Genomic DNA, 19627 nt, shown 5'->3' with positions numbered 1-19627 from the left:
AAGCACAAGTTTCTGATTCTGTCGCCTTCAGCTCCTAAGAAAGTGGCTAGTATGGTTTCCACCCTTACCTGGCTTCTGGCAGGCAGGAGCTGTTTTACTTCCACCCACAGGGCCCCCTTCACCTCCAATACAAACAAAGCAAAAAGCAAACCAGACTACAGATTCTAAACTCCCACCTGGGGGACCCTCCCTCTTTGATTTGGTCAGCACTTTCTGTGGGATTTGTCATTTGGTGGCTTGTGGGGATTGGCTCAATGGGTAATGATGCACCTCCCTTCATCCCAGGAGCTCCTGGCCCTGTCAGAGTCCAAGAGACCCCACAGGCTTGGCTGCATTCCCCGAATCACAAGGCAGACTCCTGGGTCATCAGTCTTCCACAAATGGCAGAATCACAGGGAGGTGGGAGGGGTGCCCAAGGCCCCACTTCTGACCAATTCAATTGGAATCGCCGCGGTAGTACCCAGTATTTTTATAAAGGTCCTTTGGGGGATTCTGATGCACATTTAGGATTGAGAATCTCTGCAGTAGGCTGCCAGTGCCTGAGGATGAGGGACTTGGAACACCCCCCAATCCCATACTGACCCCACTCCACGTTAAAAAAAAAATTGTTTCATAGAATAGAACTGATTGGGGGCATGGTTAACAGTGTAGCTCAGTGACACCTGACAGTTTCTGCTCATTTACAGTGTGCCAAGGACTAGCCTAACTCCTCACAATGACACTCTCCAGAGGTGGCTCCTCTGCTGAGTATCATACTCATATTATACAAAGAGGGTAGGTCACTTGCCCGAGACCACATAGCTGCCTTGTCATGCTCACGAATATTGCCTCACTCTGCACTGTGAGTGTAGAAGGGGCTCAGACACCAAGTGATCCCTAGGGAGAGACAGGCCAAGATCAGGGTAGAGTGAGATCATCTCCTTGGTCCTGTTGACTGTTGGCTCTTTTTCTCAGTCCCACCTGTAGGGGAAGCTGAAAGAACGCTGGAGGAGCATCATGAACTCCCTCGTCCAGACAACTGGCACGTCCTTAGGGAAACGAACAACAATTGTCTGTAATGTGTATGGAGTTGCTGGTTTCTAATCCCCTTTAAATCAAACCCTGTACTCAATCTTTTGTACCCAGGTAAGAGTCGTTGATTAAAGTCTTCGTCATTTGGGGCTCAGATTTTCTTGTCAAGGTGGAACATTTGTGTTTTATTTTGTTTTGAGCTTGAAATAGAAAATAACAATAGTTGAGTGGTGGGTGCTTGGAAAGTACTTCTTAGATTTCTACTGAAAATGTCAAGATGCCTTTTCAGTGTTCCTCATTTGGGCAGTGGAGTGTCCTTGAAAAGTTCTCTCTTTTCCCCCCCTTTATCCCTCCCTTCTTGCCTCCTTGACTCCCTTCCTCTTCCTTCCTTCCTCCCCGCCTCCCCCTTTCTTTCTAAATCAACTTACAGTTTACATGAGCTAGAGAAAGCTGCTATTTAGAGGAATAACCCAATCAATCTTCTAGGAAAAGATTTTCTCTTTTAGGTAAATCTGCTTTTTGTGCTGTTCATTTGTTTTTTAGTGTTAGGCTTAATGTACCTGAAGTTCACTGAATACCTAGGAAGAGGGAGGATTGTATCTTGACAATTCAGATCTTGCTTTAAAGGTTTAATTTCTATGATACATTTGTAGGAGGAGGCTAATTTCTTTGGCCCATAGTTTAAACTTTTTTCTGTCACTACCCCTCCTTTTGTTCAGCGATTCTGAATAAATTCACATGAGGAACAACAGCTTCCTCAAATAGATCTACTTGAAGTCAATAGGCTCTGTAAATATGACTGCCAAAACTGAATTTAAAATTGGTTAGAGCCCTAGCTTGTTTTGCTCAATGAATAGAGCATTGGCCTGCAGACTGAGGAGTCCCAGGTTCAATTCTGGTCAAGGGCAAATGCCAGGGTTGCGGGCTCAATCCCCAGTAGAGGGTATGCAGGAGGCAGCCGATCAATGATTCTCTCTCATCATTGATGCTTCTCTCTCCCTCTCGATTCCTCTCTGAAATGAATAAAAATATATTTTTTAAAAAATCGGTTAGAAAGTTGCCCTTATGAAATGCTTACACAGTTTGAGGGAGCAGGGAGAGGACGGAGTGGGAGGAAGTGGGACTAGAGGCACATTTGTCTTCATGGGTCTAGACCCAGAGAAGAAGGGCCTGAAATGGAGACCTTTCTCCTTCAGACTACAACCTGGGCACTTTGCTCTACCTTACACTGAAACCACTTTCGATTTTGGAAGATTCAGCGAAGAGTCCAGTTTCCTTTTCTCATTATGACCACAGGAATTAGGTAAATTAGGAAAAGGAAATTGTAAAACAAACCTCATTTATCCTCTTCTCAGAGTTTCCGCCAAATAAAGGTATACATTACAATAAACATTGCTTCTTTGGAAAACAGCACGATTAAATTACACCTGCTTATCTGTTCTCAAAGTGTCTGAAACTATAGTTGTCAATTTATTATTTCATTGTCTAAGGAGTCATCAAAAATAAAAAAATACTGTATTATATTAAGACTGAGGTACAAGTCTCAGAAAAGGGTCTTATAAAGCAGGACAGAAGCAGCCAAAGGAGATCAGTTCTGATGAATTAGTATCGCATGCCAGTTGTTGCTCAAATATACTCTGTGACACTCATGTTCAAGTTTCTTTTTATGTTCATTTTTTTAGCATAATTCCTTAATTTGATTAATGGTTAAGATCTTAAATGCCCATTCTTACTTAAAGTCTTTTTTTCTTTTTATTTGCACAACTCAATCTGCCTTTTTCTCATTTTTGGGTCTGCTAACTCTATTGTTTAAATGAGTCCTACTTAACTTTTTATTTCTCCAGGAATTACTTTAGTTTTGCGGAATCACTTTGGGCCAGGATTACAGTTGAGACATTTTGTGTTTTTGTTTGTTTGTTTGTTTTTTGAATCCTCACCTGAGGATATTTTTTCCACTGATTTTGAGAGAGAATGGAAAGAAGGGAGGGAGGGGCGAGGAGGGGAGAGAGAGAGAGAGAGAGAGAGAGAGAGAGAGAGAGAGAGGTGAGAGAGACATATTGATTGGTTGCCTCCCACAGGCACCCTGACCAGGGCCAGGGACTGAACCTGCAATTCAGGAACATGCCCTTGACTGGGAATTGAACCCATGCCCCCCATGATCCTTTGCTCTAACCACTGACCAGGTCAAGACATTTTGCTTTTGGAGTATATAACAACATGAATAATTTTGTGACATATTGGGGTATGGATTTCTTTTGGGAAAGTCTGTGTCATTAACCATAATAAAAATTCCCACTTGTCTTCAATTTATTATTCATTTCTTGAGTTTCACAGTTGCTGACCTATGAAAGCTGGGACCATATTTTACAAGCATGTTTCACAGGGGCTGGGTTTTCAGAGACTCTTGGGAAAATCTCCCTTGTGGAGCCTGGGCCCTCTAAGCAAAAGCCATCATCCAGTGAGGCCATTTCCCTATGGTCACCTGACTGACTCTAAGTTAGCTGAAGCCTGAAGACCCTGAATTATAAATAGGATTTAAAAAATGAAAATGTATATGTCTGTTTTTTAAAAATATATTTTTATTGATTTCAGAGAGGAAGGGAGAGGGAGAGACATAGAACATTAATGAGAGACAATCATTGACCAGCTGCCTCCTGCATGCCCCCTACCGGGGATCAAGCCTGCAACCCAGGCATGCGCCCTGACCGGGAATTTTCCTGGTTCACAGCTTGATGCTCCACCACTGAGCAACACCGGATGAGCAAGAGAGTATATATAAGTTTAATATAAAGGAAGGTGGTTGGTTTTCAATGTATAATTAGAGGATGAATGGGTTACATGTGCAAGTTCAGCCTAGCCCCCGAATGCCTGGCCGCTCTCAATAAGAGCCCTGGCTCTCTCTGATTGGTTCCATTAAAGGAGCCCTCCGGCCTTTCTGAGGGCGACCTGAGGAAAGGCCATGCCCTCTAATCTGTGTGTGAGCAATGAACCCGTTAGCACTGCCTGGTGGAACCTCTGTGCTTCTCAGAACAGGGGGCCTATCCCAGCACTCCTCTGGGGTGTGCAGGTCTTGGGGAGAAGCCCCTCCTCTCGCCATGTACTTGGAACGCTGCTGACTGTGGGAAGAGCTAAAACCCTCAGGCTCTCCAGGGTCTGTTCCCTCCCATGCCTCCACACTGGGTCTAGGCGCAGCAATCAGAGGAAAGACCTGTGCTTAGCTTCACCTTCAGAACTAGGAAATTTGGCAAAAACTGGCTCTTGCCTAGGACACGAGCTTTTCCGTGGGGCACATGGGTTCTTTCCAGGATGGCTGGGTTGTTGGAGCTTCTTCAGCAGAGTGAGGAGCTCCCACTCTGAAATTTCCCTTTGAGATTCCATATCTTTTAGAGAGATCCTCCTGCACCCGGGAAGTCTATATTTTTCTTTCTCCTTATCTTTATTTTAAAAGTAGCTCATAGCTAGTAGTATCAACTACCCATAAGAACCACCTGCTGGGGCTCATTTGCGCTCTGTATTGATCACAGCTTTGCCTCCTCTCCAAGACCAGGCCAGCCAATAGGACAGACAGAATACAGCATATTGCACGGTGGGGTTTGCTTTGTTTGTGTGGGACAGGCAGGTGGGGAGGGCGCTAATCTTCATCTAGGCAGCGGGAACTTTGAGGAGGCAGCACGGAGTGACTCAGCATTTCATGGCCTGCCCCAGAAATGATGAAGGGAATCTGAGGGCTGTTAGGTTGCTGAGTCACCAGCATTAGGACTTTCCAAAGAAGAAGGAGAAGGAAGCCCCTGATGAGGCACAGAGTTGGCTCCAAGGTAAGAGAGTTGAAGTACATGTGGTGTTCCTGGGCCTTTGTTTTATGTTTGGTTGTGGATGCTTTTGAACCAGCCAAGGTTACTGCATGGATGGGTGTGGAGGGTGATTTATTCTAGGGTTCTTTCACAGGGGAGGCCAGGACAAGAGCAAGGTAGAGGGGCTTGGGAGAGCTACAGTCTTTTAAAGATCTTCCCATCTCACCTTGGTAAACCCAAATCCCAGCGAAGAATTGGAAAAAGGGCTTTTCCCTTCTTCCTTCCCCCTTGCTCTCATTTTTTTCATTCCTTTGTTTAGCGTCTCAGTCTGCCAGGCTGTATCAAATGCTTCATGAGGGCGTTATTGTATGGGTGTGAAGACTGAGGCTCTGGAGGTAGAGCACCTAGGTTTGAATCCTGATTCTGCCACTTAGCGGCTGAGTGACTTGGGCAAATAACTTAACCTCCTTGTGCCTCAGTGTCCTTCTTTGTGAAATGCGGACAGTAATATATCTACTTTGTAATGCTGTCATAAATAGATGAGTCAACACATTTAAATAAAGCACTTTAAATTAGTGCCTGTAATTAAAAAAGCACTCAGTAAGTATTAGTTGTTGTTATTCTTATTATTTGCAGAAAATTTTTTTCATTTTTTTTTTGTTAAGGACACAGAGGCTCAGAAAAACTAATGTGTGTCAGAAGCAATTTCCAAACCCTGGTTTGTCTTGTTTCCAAAACTTTTTTTTCTCTCTACCACTTTTAACCACCTCTGGGTTGTCACCTGATTGTCCCTGAGGTTGGTGCATGCTGGATAATTCAACCTAAAGGGGTTGAAAAGTGAACTCAGTGTTTCAGTAGAGTGATGGGACAATTAAGGTCTCTTGACTGGAGTTGGAATGAGGTTAACCACTTCTTGTTTAGGCCAACAAAAGATGATTTCTGCTCTTATTTCCTGTAATTGGGATATTATGTTTGTAAACAGCCACCCCACCACCCCAAAATAAATATCCCTGTTCCTTTCCCTCCAGGAACTAACACTCAAATTGTTATCTTGAACTGAGATAAATATCACACCTATTTTAGTGGAATGATTTCCAGGAACAGATTGTATGTGAGAGGTGCCATTGTTGGAAGTGCTGAATTCGTGGTGAGAGTTCCTTGTCATGAAAGCTCATTTGTCATTGCATAAGGGAAGTTCAACCCGGTTGAATGATGACATCCTTTGTTCACTGAATCATGCGGTCTCCTAGCCCTGACAGATAACTAAACGGATTCCATAGCCTTGCATGAAATCACTCAACCTGTATTTATTCAGCTCCTACTATGTGCTCAGAATTGTACTGGGCCCTCTGTGGGGTAGGGGAAGTGTTATGCTAAGGAATGTCCTTCTGGAGTCTCTGGAATTATTAGGGCAATGAGATGTTTCAAGTGTGACTGTCTAAAGATGTTCCAAACTCCAGTGCCTTCAGAGCCAGGCAGGATTTGTGATTGCCAGAAGCAGTGGGGGTGGAAATAATGGTGAGTGATGGGGGCTGGGGTGAAATGGAAACTATAACTTCATCCCCTCCACCGCTGGCAAGGTGTTCAGATTATTCAAATTCAAATTCAAAGCAATAAAAGGCTTGATGGCCACAAGCTTTTTATTGAAGCTAATCTTGCCTATAGCCACCAGTTATGACTCTTATTTAATAATATGAAGTAATACCTGAAGTTTGTGGAACTCAATTTATTACATTACTAGAGGCCCGGTGCATGAAATTTGTGCACGGGAAGGGGGTCCCCTCATCTCAGCCTGCACTCTCTCCAATCTGGGACCCCTAACTTGGGGGCTCCTAACTGCTCACCTGCCTGCCAGCCTGATCCCCTAACTGCTCTCCCCTGCTGGCCTGATCCCCCTAACAGCTCTCCCCTGCTGGCCTGATCCCCCTAACTGCTCTTCCCTGCCTGCCTGATTGCCTCTAACCTCCTTTGCCTTGGCCCCGCCAATATGACTTTGTCTGGAAGGACGTCCAGAAGGTCACCCAGAAGATGTTCAGTCTAATTAGCATATTACCCTTTTATTAGTATAGATGACACCTTGTCCTAAAAATGCAGGTTGTTCCCAGGTTTTCCTATTGTGGAAGGGGAGCCCGCAGTAGCATCCTGGGTTCTGACCAGGGCTTATGCGCTTGTGCTTTATCTCAGCAAATGCGATTCCTAGAAGAAGACTCTTGGATGTACCTTGAACATTTCTATCAAATTTGCCAAATCATCCTCCAAAAATGTTGAACCACTTTAAACTCCCACCAGCAACCATGTGTGTGCCCTCTGTCCCACTTTGATGCCAATATCATTGATTTCTCCCTAGAAGCTTCCCTCCTGTCAGCCGGGACTGCTTGGTACTTGAGCCAACCTCATTGTTCAGCTGGGGACTTGATTTCCCGAGATAGAATTATGGAGGAGGAAAAATAGTTTTCCTCTACCTTTCTGAGTTCTTAGTGGAGGCCCTTGTAATGAAAGACAGATCACCAAGAGAAAAACAAAAGTTCATTAACATGTGTACCTCATGTATATGTGGGAGATCCCAGGGAAAAATGAGTAACTCCCCAAGGTGGCTTAGAATGCAGATTTAAATACCTTCTTCCTAGGGAAAGGGGACGGGAGATGTAGGTCTCTTAGAGGAGAGTAAATGATTTTTAGGAAGGATGAATGGGGGTGAGGGGAAATAGTTTGTAACGAAGTTTGGGTGTGATGTCAACTTCTACTCTCCTGTCCTGTGACAGGAGTCAGTCTTCTCTGCCTGATGACACTTTTCCCGTCAAGGGGACCTATGACATTTAAGCTCCTTTTGGGGGGTCTGATTTTAGGCAGTTCAGGAGACTTTAGTGAAAGCCTCTGCATGCATTTGCTGTTTTTCAAGCATCTGCATCTCAAGATCATCGATATAACAACACAGCATATGTTGGGGTGGCATGTTCTCTGACCTTCAGAATAAACCCAACAAAAGCTTGTTTCCTCTCTTAGATGATTTGCCACAGTAGCGTTATTCCCTGGAGACAGTATTCTGACCAGACCTTCCTAGGAGTGGTCATAACATACCCTGTGCTTGTAGAAAGGTGTGGGCCACATCTCTAAATAAACCAGGGTCAGTTTTCTCATCTTGTGGAAAGGGAGATAAAGTTATGATAGTTTATCTCCCTTTCCACAGGTTTCTTGCAGGTTTGTGTCTCTGCTGCCCACCCCCCAGCGGCCCCAGCACCTCGGCTGTGGGTCTTGGGGCTGCTGGATGGCAGGCCTGTGGGTTTGTGTCTCCGATCCGGCCCCCAGTAGTCCCAGCACTGCCATGGCGGGCCTTGAGGCTGCTGGGTGCTGGGACTGCATGTTTGTGTCTCCAATTCGGCCCCTAGCAGCCCTAGCATCACCTGGCCACTATGGGCGTCGTCATCTTTGTTGGGTTAATTTGCATACTCACTCCTGATTGGCTGGGAGCGTAGTGGAGTGATGGTCAATTTGCATGTTTCTCTTTTATTAGTGTAGATAATCAAGTCTCATATTGATTAACTTAATAATACAAGGCAATATCTGATTATGCACCAAGATTATTACTTCTCTAGGTTCCATGAGGTAAGAAATAACGGGGTCTTGCCGAAACCGGTTTGGCTCAGTGGATAGGGCGTCGGCCTGTGGACTGAAAGGTCCCAGGTTCGATTCCGGTCAAGGGCATGTACCTTGGTTGCGGGCACATCCCCAGTAGGGGGTGTGCAAGAGGCAGCTGATCGATGATTCTCTCTCATCGATGTTTCTAACTCTCTATCCCTCTCTCTTCCTCTCTGTAAAAAATCAATAAAATATATTTAAAAAAAAAAAAAGAAAAGAAATAACGGGGTCTTGCCCTAGGTGGTGTTGCTAATTGATTAGAGCATTGGCCCTCAGACTGAAGGGTCATGGGTTCTATTCCTGGTCAAGGGCACATATCTGGATTGCAGGTTCCATCCCCTGCCCTGATTGGGGTGTGTATGGGAGGCAACCAATCAATGTGTCTCTCTCACATCCATGTTTTTCTCCCTCCCTGTCTCCCCTCCCTCCCTCCTTCCTTTCCACTGTCTCTAAAAAAAAAAAAATCAATGGAAAAAATATCCTGGGGGGACAATTAACAACAACAACAAAAGAAATAATGGTATCTTGGGGCCAGGGGCCAAGAATTTATTTTTGACATTAATAACTGGAAGAACCAGGTGGAGAAGAGGTTTGGGAGAAGTGAGGAAATTGGAGTCTAATGAAGGATATGTGTATGGAGAAGAAGGGAATATCCTCTAGGGATATCTTCAGAAGTGTCTTAAATATTGGGCCTGGTATTTTAGACTGTGCTGTAGACAATAAGAAACCATTAGAGTTTTGCGATGGGAAAGCAGACTATTAATCGGATGATCTTGTTCAGGTGGTTTGGGAGTGGGTAGAGGCTGGTGGCAGGGAGACTGTAACAAAGCCATTGAAGAAGTCTGGATAGTAGAGCCTGGACAGGGTGGGAGGGTCATAGAGAAGAAAGGGGCTCATTAAACATGGGGGTGGGAAGAAATCAGGCAACTTGGTTTAAGGTGCTTTAGTGGTGTGTGGGGGTAGGGGAGGGGGAGTCTGGCTTCTTTAAGGAAGAAACAGTTAAGTCAGAAGGCATGGGGGGAGTTGAAAAATGAAGGTGAACTATTTAATCTATTCAGGAGTAAAGTATTGATTGAGAGAATAATTTACTCTGCAGATAGAAGGACACAGTGTCCTTCATTTTGTAGATTCACATTCTTTATGACATGAGGTAAGATGAACTCAGGACTAAGAGAACAAAGTAGGAGGCCAAATAAAACCTTTTGGGGAGGATTCTTTTCCCCATAATGTCTTTCTGGCAATAGAGCCACAGGGAACACTCGGAATTACAGGGTATATGTGTGTGGGGGGGGTGCTGTGAGGCAGGGTGGGTGCTCAGAGGCAATGGGCACCTTCTTTTGAATTTAGATTTTTGTTGTGTTTGTTCTTGCTTTGAAGCTGTCATTATTGTAAGTAGAACTGAGGATTGTTAAAGTACACATTATTTATTTAAGAATGATGTGGGGAGATAAAGTGCAGGAAGGCACTATGTGTAGTTGTTTATGTCTGAACTGAGGCTAAGCCATAGGCCACCCACTGTCACCGAGGGGCAATATGTGGAGGGATTCAAATAAATGGACAAACCTCTGGAGACCTGCCTCAAAGAAATTATGATCCGAAGTTGCAGAGGAAATCATGGTGATTTTAAAAGCACAATGCTCAATTTAGGAAAGAGCGACTGCAGAGGAAATGTATAAGTTTGACTTTGGGTAAGTTCAGTTTGAAAAGAGGGTGCAAAGGTTAAAGGGAAATGTCCAGTAATAGTTGTAAATATGGATCTGAAGTTTGTCTGGGAGGTCAGGGCTGGCGAAACCAAACGCAGCTGTAGATTTGGGGGATACATGTTTTTGTTAATCATCCGAATAGAGGTAGCATTTGAAGCCATAATAATGGATGAATCTCCGGTGGAGAGAATGGAGAGAGAGAGAGAGAGACCAGAAGGAAATGGAGCTTCTTTACTCATCCCACATTTGAGGGACCCCTGTGTGCTTGGCACAGGTGGAGCACTGGGCAGAGATGAGGCCCACAGGATGGGAGCAGCAGGAGGAGGAGGTTACAAAGGTTACTGAAGAATGCAGGAAGAGGTTTGGGTCAGAACCCAGTCATGTCTTAGAATTCAAAGGAAGAGAACTTAGTGGGAATGAGCTAATTAACAGCGACAAATGTTGCAAAGGGGTAAAAATTAATGCCTAAGAAATTGCTTGTTGGATTTTATAAGCAGGACATTGGTTTGTTGACCTTTGAGCTTATATTGTTCCTGATCTGAGAGGAAATACTTACAGCTTTTCACCATTGAGTACATTAGCTGTGGGCTTGTCATGCATGGACTTTGTTATGTTGAGAAACGTTCCTTCTATTCCCAATGTGTTAAGAGTTTTTTGTTTTTTTTTATCATGAATGGATATTGAATTTTGTCAAATGCCTTTTCTACATATATTGAGATGCTCATAAGATTTTTATTCTTCATTTAGTTAATGTGACGTATCATATTTATTGATTTGCCTATGTTGAACCATCCTGTATCCCAGAAATAAATCCTACCTGATCATGGTGTATGATTTTTTTTGAATGTTGTATTGAATTCAGTTTGCTAATATTTGTCGAGTATTTTTGTATCTATGTTCATCAAGTGTATTGACCTGAAAATTGTTTTTTCTTGTAATTGCCCTTGTTTGGCTTTGTTTCAGGGTAACGCTGGCCTCATAAAACAAGTTTGACAGTGTTCTCTCCTGCTGCCTCTTCTATTTTTTGGAAGAGTTACAGAAGGATTGGTATTAATTCCTTAAATGTTAGAATTTACCAGTGAGGCCATCTGGACCTGGATTTTCCTTTGTTGGGAGATTTTTGATTACCCCTGCTTTCTTTTGGTGGAATTTTTAGGCATTTCCAAGTACCATATCTCAAGGATTAGGAACACAGATTTGGGAATCAGGTTTGAGTTCCAGCTGTGTGAACTTGGGTGAGCTAAACTCTCCAAGCCACAGATTCCTCATATGGAAAATGGAGGGTAATAATACCTGCCTGATAGGACTGTTGAAAAGAATACATGAAATTAAGCATGTAGAATATTTAATTTTTTAAAAATATATTTTATTGATTTTTTACAGAGAGGAAGGGAGAGGAATAGAGAGTTAGAAACATTGATGAGAGAGAAACATTGATCAGCTGCCTCCTGCACACCTCCTACTGGGGATGTGCCTGCAACCAAGGTACATGCCCTTGACCGGAATCGAACCTGGGACCCTTCAGTCCGCAGGCCGACGCTCTATCCGCTGAGCTAAACTGGTTAGGGTAAGCATGTAGAATATTTAGTACAGTGCCAGGCATGTCGTTAACACTTGGCAAATATTAACAACGATTATTATTTGTCTTGAAAATGTTAGGCCAGCGGTCAGCAAACTGCGGCTCGCAAGCCACATGCGGCTCGTGAGCCGCTGTTTGCCACTCTGTAGACTAATGAGTTTGCTGACCACTGCCTTAGGGAAAAACACTTAAAAACATTTTAATAATGTACTAATGTCTTTAACCTGAAGTCAAAACTTCTGGGTAAGGGTAATGCCTTACGCAGTGGTCGGCAAACTCATTAGTCAACAGAGCAGCAAACCGCAGTTTGCTGACCACTGTGTTAGGCCATCCCAGACTTGAGTTAGAATTAATATTCTAGTACTCCTGGCCTTCCCTAGCTTTCAATGCCTGGTAAAGAATGCTGACACTGGAGCCAAATTGCTGTGCCACCTATTCGTTGTGTGATCTTGGGGGCAAGTTACTTGACCTTTTGTACCAGTTTCTCGTCTATAGTACTTGCTTCATGATGTTGATGAGATCAAATTAGTTAATATTTGTTAAGTGCTAAGAACAGTGCTTGTCACATAGTAACTGCTATGCAAACATTGTCAAGTAAATAAAAATGCATTTCCCCTGTGTTGTAGTTGCCGTCTTTAGTTCTGGGGAGACATGACATCCCATCCTCTTCTGTATGCACCCCGGCAGGGAGAAAACTCCTTACCAAGAGCCTGCAGTAATTAGGTGTTAGGTCAACACCTTAAAAGAAATTGGACCTTGTCCTGGCCGTTTGGTTGGGCATCATCCCATGCACCACAACATTGGCAGTTTGATTCCCAGTCAGAGCACATGCCTGAGTTGCAGGCTTGATCCCCTCTACGGGGCATGCAGGAGGCAGCCGCTCTCACAATGTTTCTCTCTCTCCTTCTCCCTTTCTCTAAAAATCAATAAAGAATATTTACAAAAAAAACACACAAAAGAAATTGGACCTTTATTTGCCTTAGAGTGTCATCTCTGTGACAGGTGATGTCCAAGAGTAGGGTAAGTGGCTGTCTGCCTGGACTGGTATAGGAGCAAACTTTTCAGTAGTGCCAGAAAAGCATACCCAGTATCCTGGCAGCCTGAGACTGCCTTGCTGTTTGTCCTGCTAATTTTCTCATTAACTGCAGAGGACATATTTTTCTAACTGGCCCCTCTTGAGCAGAGTCTTGAGGTTGTATGTGTTTAATGTAAAGCTGACACATTCTTGCCTGGCTAAATAAGAAATGGAGGGTTAGTTGGTAAATCCTGGGAATTAAAGCCAGTCTGGCATTCTGGTAAGACAAAAGCCAAGTGTTGGGGCAGGATCAGCCACTGTCCCTCTGTTGCTAACCACTACTGCTTTTATTCATAACAAAACTATGAATGTGTTATTTTCTCTGACATCTATCAGACCCACCGAGTTTCCTAAAGACCTGAACATTTCATTGTCCTTCGGAGAACCTTCCCCCCCCAGCCCCCCCGTCCCCCCCCCGCCGTCCCCCCTCCCCACCCCCGGCAAGTCCTCAGCTCTGATGAAGTCTTTTCTGGCTGCTTCTTATTCTTGCCAAGCTAAACTGATGACTTTGAAACACAACACGAGGACCCCTTAAATGAAAGTCACATTCATTTAGTGATCCAGGTCATCTCTAAAAGGTGCATGTCTTCAGGATTTGTGAAGGTGTGTCCATAAAGGGAAGCACCTGTGCAATGACGGAGTGGTGCCTTTTCTCCTGCGACTACCCTCCGGGGACTACTCGATTCACTTCCATCAGTCTTATCCTCACCTTGGAAAAGGCATCTTTCCACAGGGTCTGGACAAAATAAAGTAGATCCTGGCTAATGACTCATTTTTTCCCCCTTGGCAACTGGACCTTTGATTCTGAAACACCCAGGTAATACAACTCCTCAAATGCCCTGAAGTGAGGGATGACGATGTGACATTCTCATAACCTTGCTGATAGAACAGCAGCTACCAGATTCTATGGTCTGCAAATGGTGTGTGTGTGTGTGCTGGGACCCAGACACTACTCTTCAGGAGTTTGATTGATTCTGTATATTAGTTTCTAGTGTCTTTGGGTAATATCCTGGTTCTGCTCTCTTGAGGACATTTTTCTAGCTTCAGGCTGGTGAGGCCTTCTGGAAACAAACTTCTCTAGAAGAGGCCACAGCTTTCCTTTTTCCTTTTCTTCAACAGAATAACAAAAGGGGTGTTGACTTTATCTTGGCTTTGGGGGCTTACTAATAACTGTTCTGCATTTTGTAGTATCTTAAGATCGGCACACCAAGTGAGGATTTGTAGACAAGTGTCTCAGTGATCCCAGAGGGACCACCACCACATCACACGTGGCACTGGTTTTCCCAGCGAGGAGAAATGGACCCGTCAGCAGTTGTGAGATTGATCTGAATGCTTTCTTAGGACTTTTGGGGTGTTATTTAGCCTGGGCCACTGAGAAATGTCCCCAGTCATCTCCATTCATGGTCAATAACTTCATACACTTAATGTACAGTCATCTAATTTGATACATGTGGATCAATATGTATTGTTCCCAAAGCTAATTTAACAAGGCTTGCTTCTTGTTTATATTATACAGCTTTCACTTAAAAAGTTAAGATTGCAGGGGAGAGAGACACATTTCCTACCACAGATGGTATTTTAAAAACCTCATGTGGGGCCCACAGCATGGGGAAGACAGTCTCATGAGACACCCAGTCTGACCTGCCAGAAATGAACTTCATGTCACAAATCTCAGAACTTAATAGAAAGGGTGCTATGTGAATACACAGCCCTGCCTCACACAACCCGATCTCAAACCTCTCTGTCGCAGGCCACAGACAAAAAATTGTGAATGCTTTTTGTCCAGTGCCCATGTGACACTTTACAGGAGAGACTATTCCAAGTCTTACACTATTTATATCAAAATGTCCTGTTTCCCCTTCATAGAATGGGACTTGTTAATATATTAAGTCTCACTGGGTTGGATGCATTTTGCTTTAATAACTGAGACAGGTCTCAAAACACTGACTAGCAACCAAAGTTGCATCTCTATGGGTTGCCCATGTAAATGGGGAGTGAGGGTATAGGGATTTTGTGTGGTGTGGGGGGCACTAGCATTTATCAAACATGTGACAGGGTCTCTGCTAAATGAATTATACGCATTTTCTCATTTAACCTCAAGCAACCTCAAGGGGCAAGATTTATCACCATTTCACAGAAGATTAAACCAAGGCCTAGATTATTGGCAAGGGTCACAAAACCGTTAAGAGACCAGCTGCATTCCTACTCATGGGTCCCTTGCTGGGCAGTTAGAGAATACAGAATATTCTGTTGCATAGAACTTTCTAGAATTCTGCCAAGGCTCTGCATGACCATTTCTTCTTTCTGTACCAGGAGGGAAGGTTCTTAAACACCTGCAAAGCCAGCACTGTTGCTGGCCCACTGCCAATGAGAAGCCAAACACAGTTTCCTCATACTATTCTAAGAATGCTATAGTAACAGGCCTTGTACCCAGTGGGCTCACTAAGATTTTTTTGGGGGAAAAAAAAGTTATTTTCCAGAGCTAATAACACCTTTGCTCTGTTCATGAGTATACTTTGGGCAGATCAAAATCATATGGGGGTCCCTACCCAGGTTCACTAACTTTTCCAAACAGATCTCTCTTTAAGGAGTTGTGTTGTCGGGTATTTTATCCCATGTTGCCAAAAGAGAAGACTATTCTGAATTAGTTTGGCCAGGTAGTGATAAGCATTTTTATGAGACATTCTCAGTGGGGCAGAGAGAGCTTTCCATTCCGTATTGTCCATCACCAACTAGTGGGTCTGCTGGAGGAACCCTGTAACGACTGAGGTTCCAGGCAGGACTGTGCCATTCCTTTGAAGAACTCTCTGAAGCCCAGCTGGTGTGGCTCAGTGGTTGAGTATCAACCTATGAACCAGGAGGTGGGTTCGATTCCCAGTGTGGGGTGTGTAGGAGGCAGACAATCAATGATTCTCTCTCATCATTGATGTTTCTATTTCTCTCCATCTCCCTTTACCTCTGGAATCAATAAAAATATATTTTAGAAAAAAAAAAGAGCACTCTGAATACAGCCATTCGTCATTTATAGGAGCATTTCAGAGGTCAGGATCAGACCTTCAGTGAAACCAAGTCCCCATCAATATGGTGACTTTCCCCCATTATAGTAATTTCTAACCAAATTCTATTTTCCTTTTCATCTCCATCATCAAATATGGACAAGCTGTTCATAATAACACTGCATTTCAACCTTTTAATCCCCACTGATGAATATGAAGAATTAGATTACTTACCCTCAGCCCTTACTTCTTCATTCTTGGCTATAAACACAGTTTGGGAAATGACTATCTGTGTACAATCTGAATTAAATGACCATGTCTCCACCTTCCCACACCCAGAAGAGTGAGATAAAAGAACAGAGAAAGGCGGGGAAGAAAGAATGATGGAAATGTTTATTGAGACTGAAATGGAACATTGTTCTCTTCGATGAGTTAACAGCACAGTGTGTTAAGAGGTCAGTTACAAACGGACTCCAAAATAAGGATGACCTGCAGTTCATGAACAGCTCTGCAACTCTGGTGCCTCAAATCAGAGAAACCTGCCAAGGGGGTAGAACCATTTAGCCCAAGATAAATTACCGACTCAACTGCATTATATTTAGATCGACTTTCTATAAACAATTCCATTCTTTGCATTTAAAAACTCACATTGAATTACTGGGTCATATTTATGATGTTTACGGGACAATTCAGTATCATTCTCCTGTAGTCTTCAGGTGCAGGTGGTCAATACTGAGCATGTATTCATGTCTCCATGCTCTTTGGCACAATTTCTGGTTTCTTAAATAGGAAAGCACAGGCTTAAACTGGCTACTCAATACTGCAGAAGCACAAGTATTTGGGATTTCAGTGTAAATACAAAAGTCATGTTAAGCATTATTTACAAGATGTGAGCTGAAGCACAGACTTTAATAAGATAACTTTATAAATTAGCAGGAGAATGGCAAATGATGGATTTTAAGGAGCAGGGCCAAGATCACTAGACTGCTAGTCGGTTAGAACAATCCTCCCTGGAGGAAGACACAAGTGCCACACAAGTGAAGGATTTTCCTGAACCACTGATCCCAACGTCTCAGGTTGTGGGAGTTACTCTGCAAGAATCCAGGGAAGGGATAGTGCTTTTCTGTGTAATGTGGCTTGATCAACTTACCAAATTCGTATTGAAATACAAGTTATCTGGTAGCTTGCCACTGTTGCTTGGGCCCTGACGGGTACAAAAGGGCAAAGGACTATCATTTTTAAGTGTGTATTACTGACCTTGGAAGAATGAAGCCTTCCAGCTGGATAAAAACACATCCAGCCTTATGTGAGTGACACCTTTGAACATAATCTCACATACAGCTGCTATGACTCCCTCCGAGCAGGAGAATTTGGAAGTCATAATGAATGGCTATGCCACCTCAGAGTATCACCACAACACATCTCTGCTTTGGGGCAGAAATGATCAAACAACATGATTTCTCAGTGTAGTGCTCCTGAGAGAGGAGTTCTGATAAGCCCCAGAGTAGGTCTGGATTGGAATCATAGTTAATATTCAAGTATTAGGAGAGCTCTTTATTTCACATTGACTGTTCCATTCTGATCTCTGTCTGGCAAATTATATGAAAATAATACATACATACATATATATATATATATATATATATATATTCATCTAGTTCTACACTGAACACTGGGTTAATAGTTACCAGTGTCCCAGTACAGTACATTGAAAAAAGGATCTACCTTCCCCACAAACGTGACACTCATCTTAAAACTGTTATTGCAGAACTGTGCTGATCTGTTTTCTTTCAAAGCAGTTTCTTTGAAATTGGCTGGGGATGAGTTCAAAATGGACAATTTGGCACATTAACCGGGAAAGGGGGATGGTTTGGATGCATTATAATCTATAAAAAATGTGAGACATCAAAGGAAATCCATGCCAATAGAAAGCCTGAGTAAAAAACTTGTAGTCACTGACAGAATAGTTTTTTAAAAACCCAAAACACTGGTCTGTGCGTGAGAAAGCAATTGCGCTTTCACATCTGTTACCTAATTCCAACAACTGCTATGTTATATACTTCTAAACTTTGTGTCTTATAGAATTTTAAAACTCCAGATAATATAGCTTGCCTTTTCATCAATTTCCTTTTCTCTTACCCCACCCCCAAGTCCCAGAACATAGAGAGCCAAAGCTCCGAATCCAAATATAGAAAATAGTCTGGAGGTCTGTGTATCAGGTCAAATGTACAATTGGCCATTAGTGTTCTTCTTTTCCTTAATGTTTGAATTTGCTAAGAGATGTCCTTCCTCATTCCCAGTCACCTGAAGCTAGGGCTCTAGAACTGTGAGGTCTGGGTGAATGAGATGGTGTCAGATCTGTCGATGGCAAAGCCTCCGTTGACATAGGACTTCTTGGCGTCTGAGTCTTCATTATCGAGTGTTGTGGTTTCCACAGCAAAGGGGTTCGTGAAGTTGACGTCAGATGCAACACTCATCTGCTCCAGCTCCTTCTTCGAGAGCTTCTCCACGATGCCCGTCCCAAAGGCGTCACCAAGGACATTCACCATGGTCCTGAACCGGTCCCTGGGGAAGGGAGAGGGTGAGTCAGACAGGAGGCCCAGATTTCATTTCCCTGCCCACTGGAGAGAAGAAAGGACCTGAAGTGTTGAGTTACGAGTCAAGCCAATGCAGAATGTGCTGTCCTCATGGCTGGCTGACCAGAGGCTCCTCTCCTCACAGGCCTGAAGCAGAAGTTGGTTCATAAAGGCACAGAATGAGCAAACCAGCTCCCCCAGGCCTGTGCTCCCAACAAGTCACGATGACTCCCCAAACTCCAGCACCGATTTACCTGAATTCCCTCTTTTCTTCCCAAAGAAATGGGAATAGTATTCACAGATTATTTTGGGAGAGTCAAAATTCTATTAGTCTTTCACCACTAACCTCTGTCTTGTGAACATTTCTGGGCTCTCTGGGCTAAGCTGAGAGAACTTGGATGTTTTGTGGGTGGCACATGGTCCCTGTGTGTGTCCAAGTGTTCCTGTGTTTGTGTGTCCCTGGTGTACTTGTTTCTTTACCACACTCAGTCACTCCATGAACAAGCCAGCAGAGATGCCAGAGATCACAGGGTCAGAAAACACAGGTTTGCCTGGGAATGTCTTTCTCTTTGAGGCACCCCCAGCTAGTCTTTACTCCCAGACAGCCTGGAGAAGAGGCTGAAGGCAGGAAGCTGTGTAGAAAGAGAAGGCATCCTGGTGAGAGGATGCTTGAGCGCTGTTGGTAGAAACTATGTACATGAGTATTCTTATGAAAACTACACCCGCAGGACAGAAAAGGCCAACAGTGCTTACACATGTCCACTCTGGATGCCCTGCTGTTATACAGAACAAGGCTATGGGTTGAAGTTGACCCTAGAATGGACCACGGATCAGACCGAACCTTTGACTTTTCTGGGTATCTTAGAGTGAAGGTCATCAATTCCAGGAAGAACCAGGGAAAGGAGAGATGTGAAAATCCACCAACACCATTAGAAAAATTGAAGCATTTGCCTCAGTGGTAGGGTACCTTTGCAAGAAAGGTGCCACCTCAGTAGGGCTTTGTAGAACCAAGTAGCCACATGGCACAGCTTCCCCGTGTAGCAGCTTCTGCCTTCAGGGACATGACTGTATCTTCACACCCACATGGAATGTTTCCCTTTCCTCATTCTCAGCTGCCACTTGCACACTACTCACCACTGGACTCCCCAGTAACCCTGGCTGGCTCTAAGTGAAGGCTCACTAAGGAGCTACACTTACTCCTGATGGCCAGGGGACAGAGACCTAGATGCCAGAAGACCAATGCACAACGTGGGTATCAAC

At 43.8% G+C, this 19627-nt stretch overlaps 2 protein-coding genes across 2 annotated transcripts in view; one reads left to right on the top strand and one right to left on the bottom strand.

The window, feature by feature from the left end:
* Window positions 1-2107, top strand: part of SPATA6L (spermatogenesis associated 6 like) — a 33086-nt gene extending 30979 nt beyond the window's left edge. Inside the window, exon 13 of the mRNA XM_079790088.1 lies at window positions 955-2107. The gene's annotated coding sequence lies outside the window, so the exon portion shown is untranslated. The remainder of the gene's footprint in view (window positions 1-954) is intronic.
* Window positions 2108-16635: 14528 nt separating this feature from the next.
* SLC1A1 (solute carrier family 1 member 1) overlaps window positions 16636-19627 on the bottom strand; it is a 63904-nt gene continuing 60912 nt past the window's right edge. The window contains exon 12 of the mRNA XM_079791148.1: window positions 16636-18356. Within this exon, the coding sequence (XP_079647274.1) occupies window positions 18110-18356 (247 nt within the window). The 3' untranslated portion in view covers window positions 16636-18109. The remainder of the gene's footprint in view (window positions 18357-19627) is intronic.

This window comes from Cnephaeus nilssonii, assembly GCF_951640355.1.
Source record: "Cnephaeus nilssonii genome assembly, chromosome: 14".
NCBI lineage: Eukaryota > Metazoa > Chordata > Mammalia > Chiroptera > Vespertilionidae > Cnephaeus > Cnephaeus nilssonii.
The sequence above is the reverse complement of the archived record's forward strand: the minus strand, read 5'-3'. Positions and strand labels throughout refer to the sequence as shown.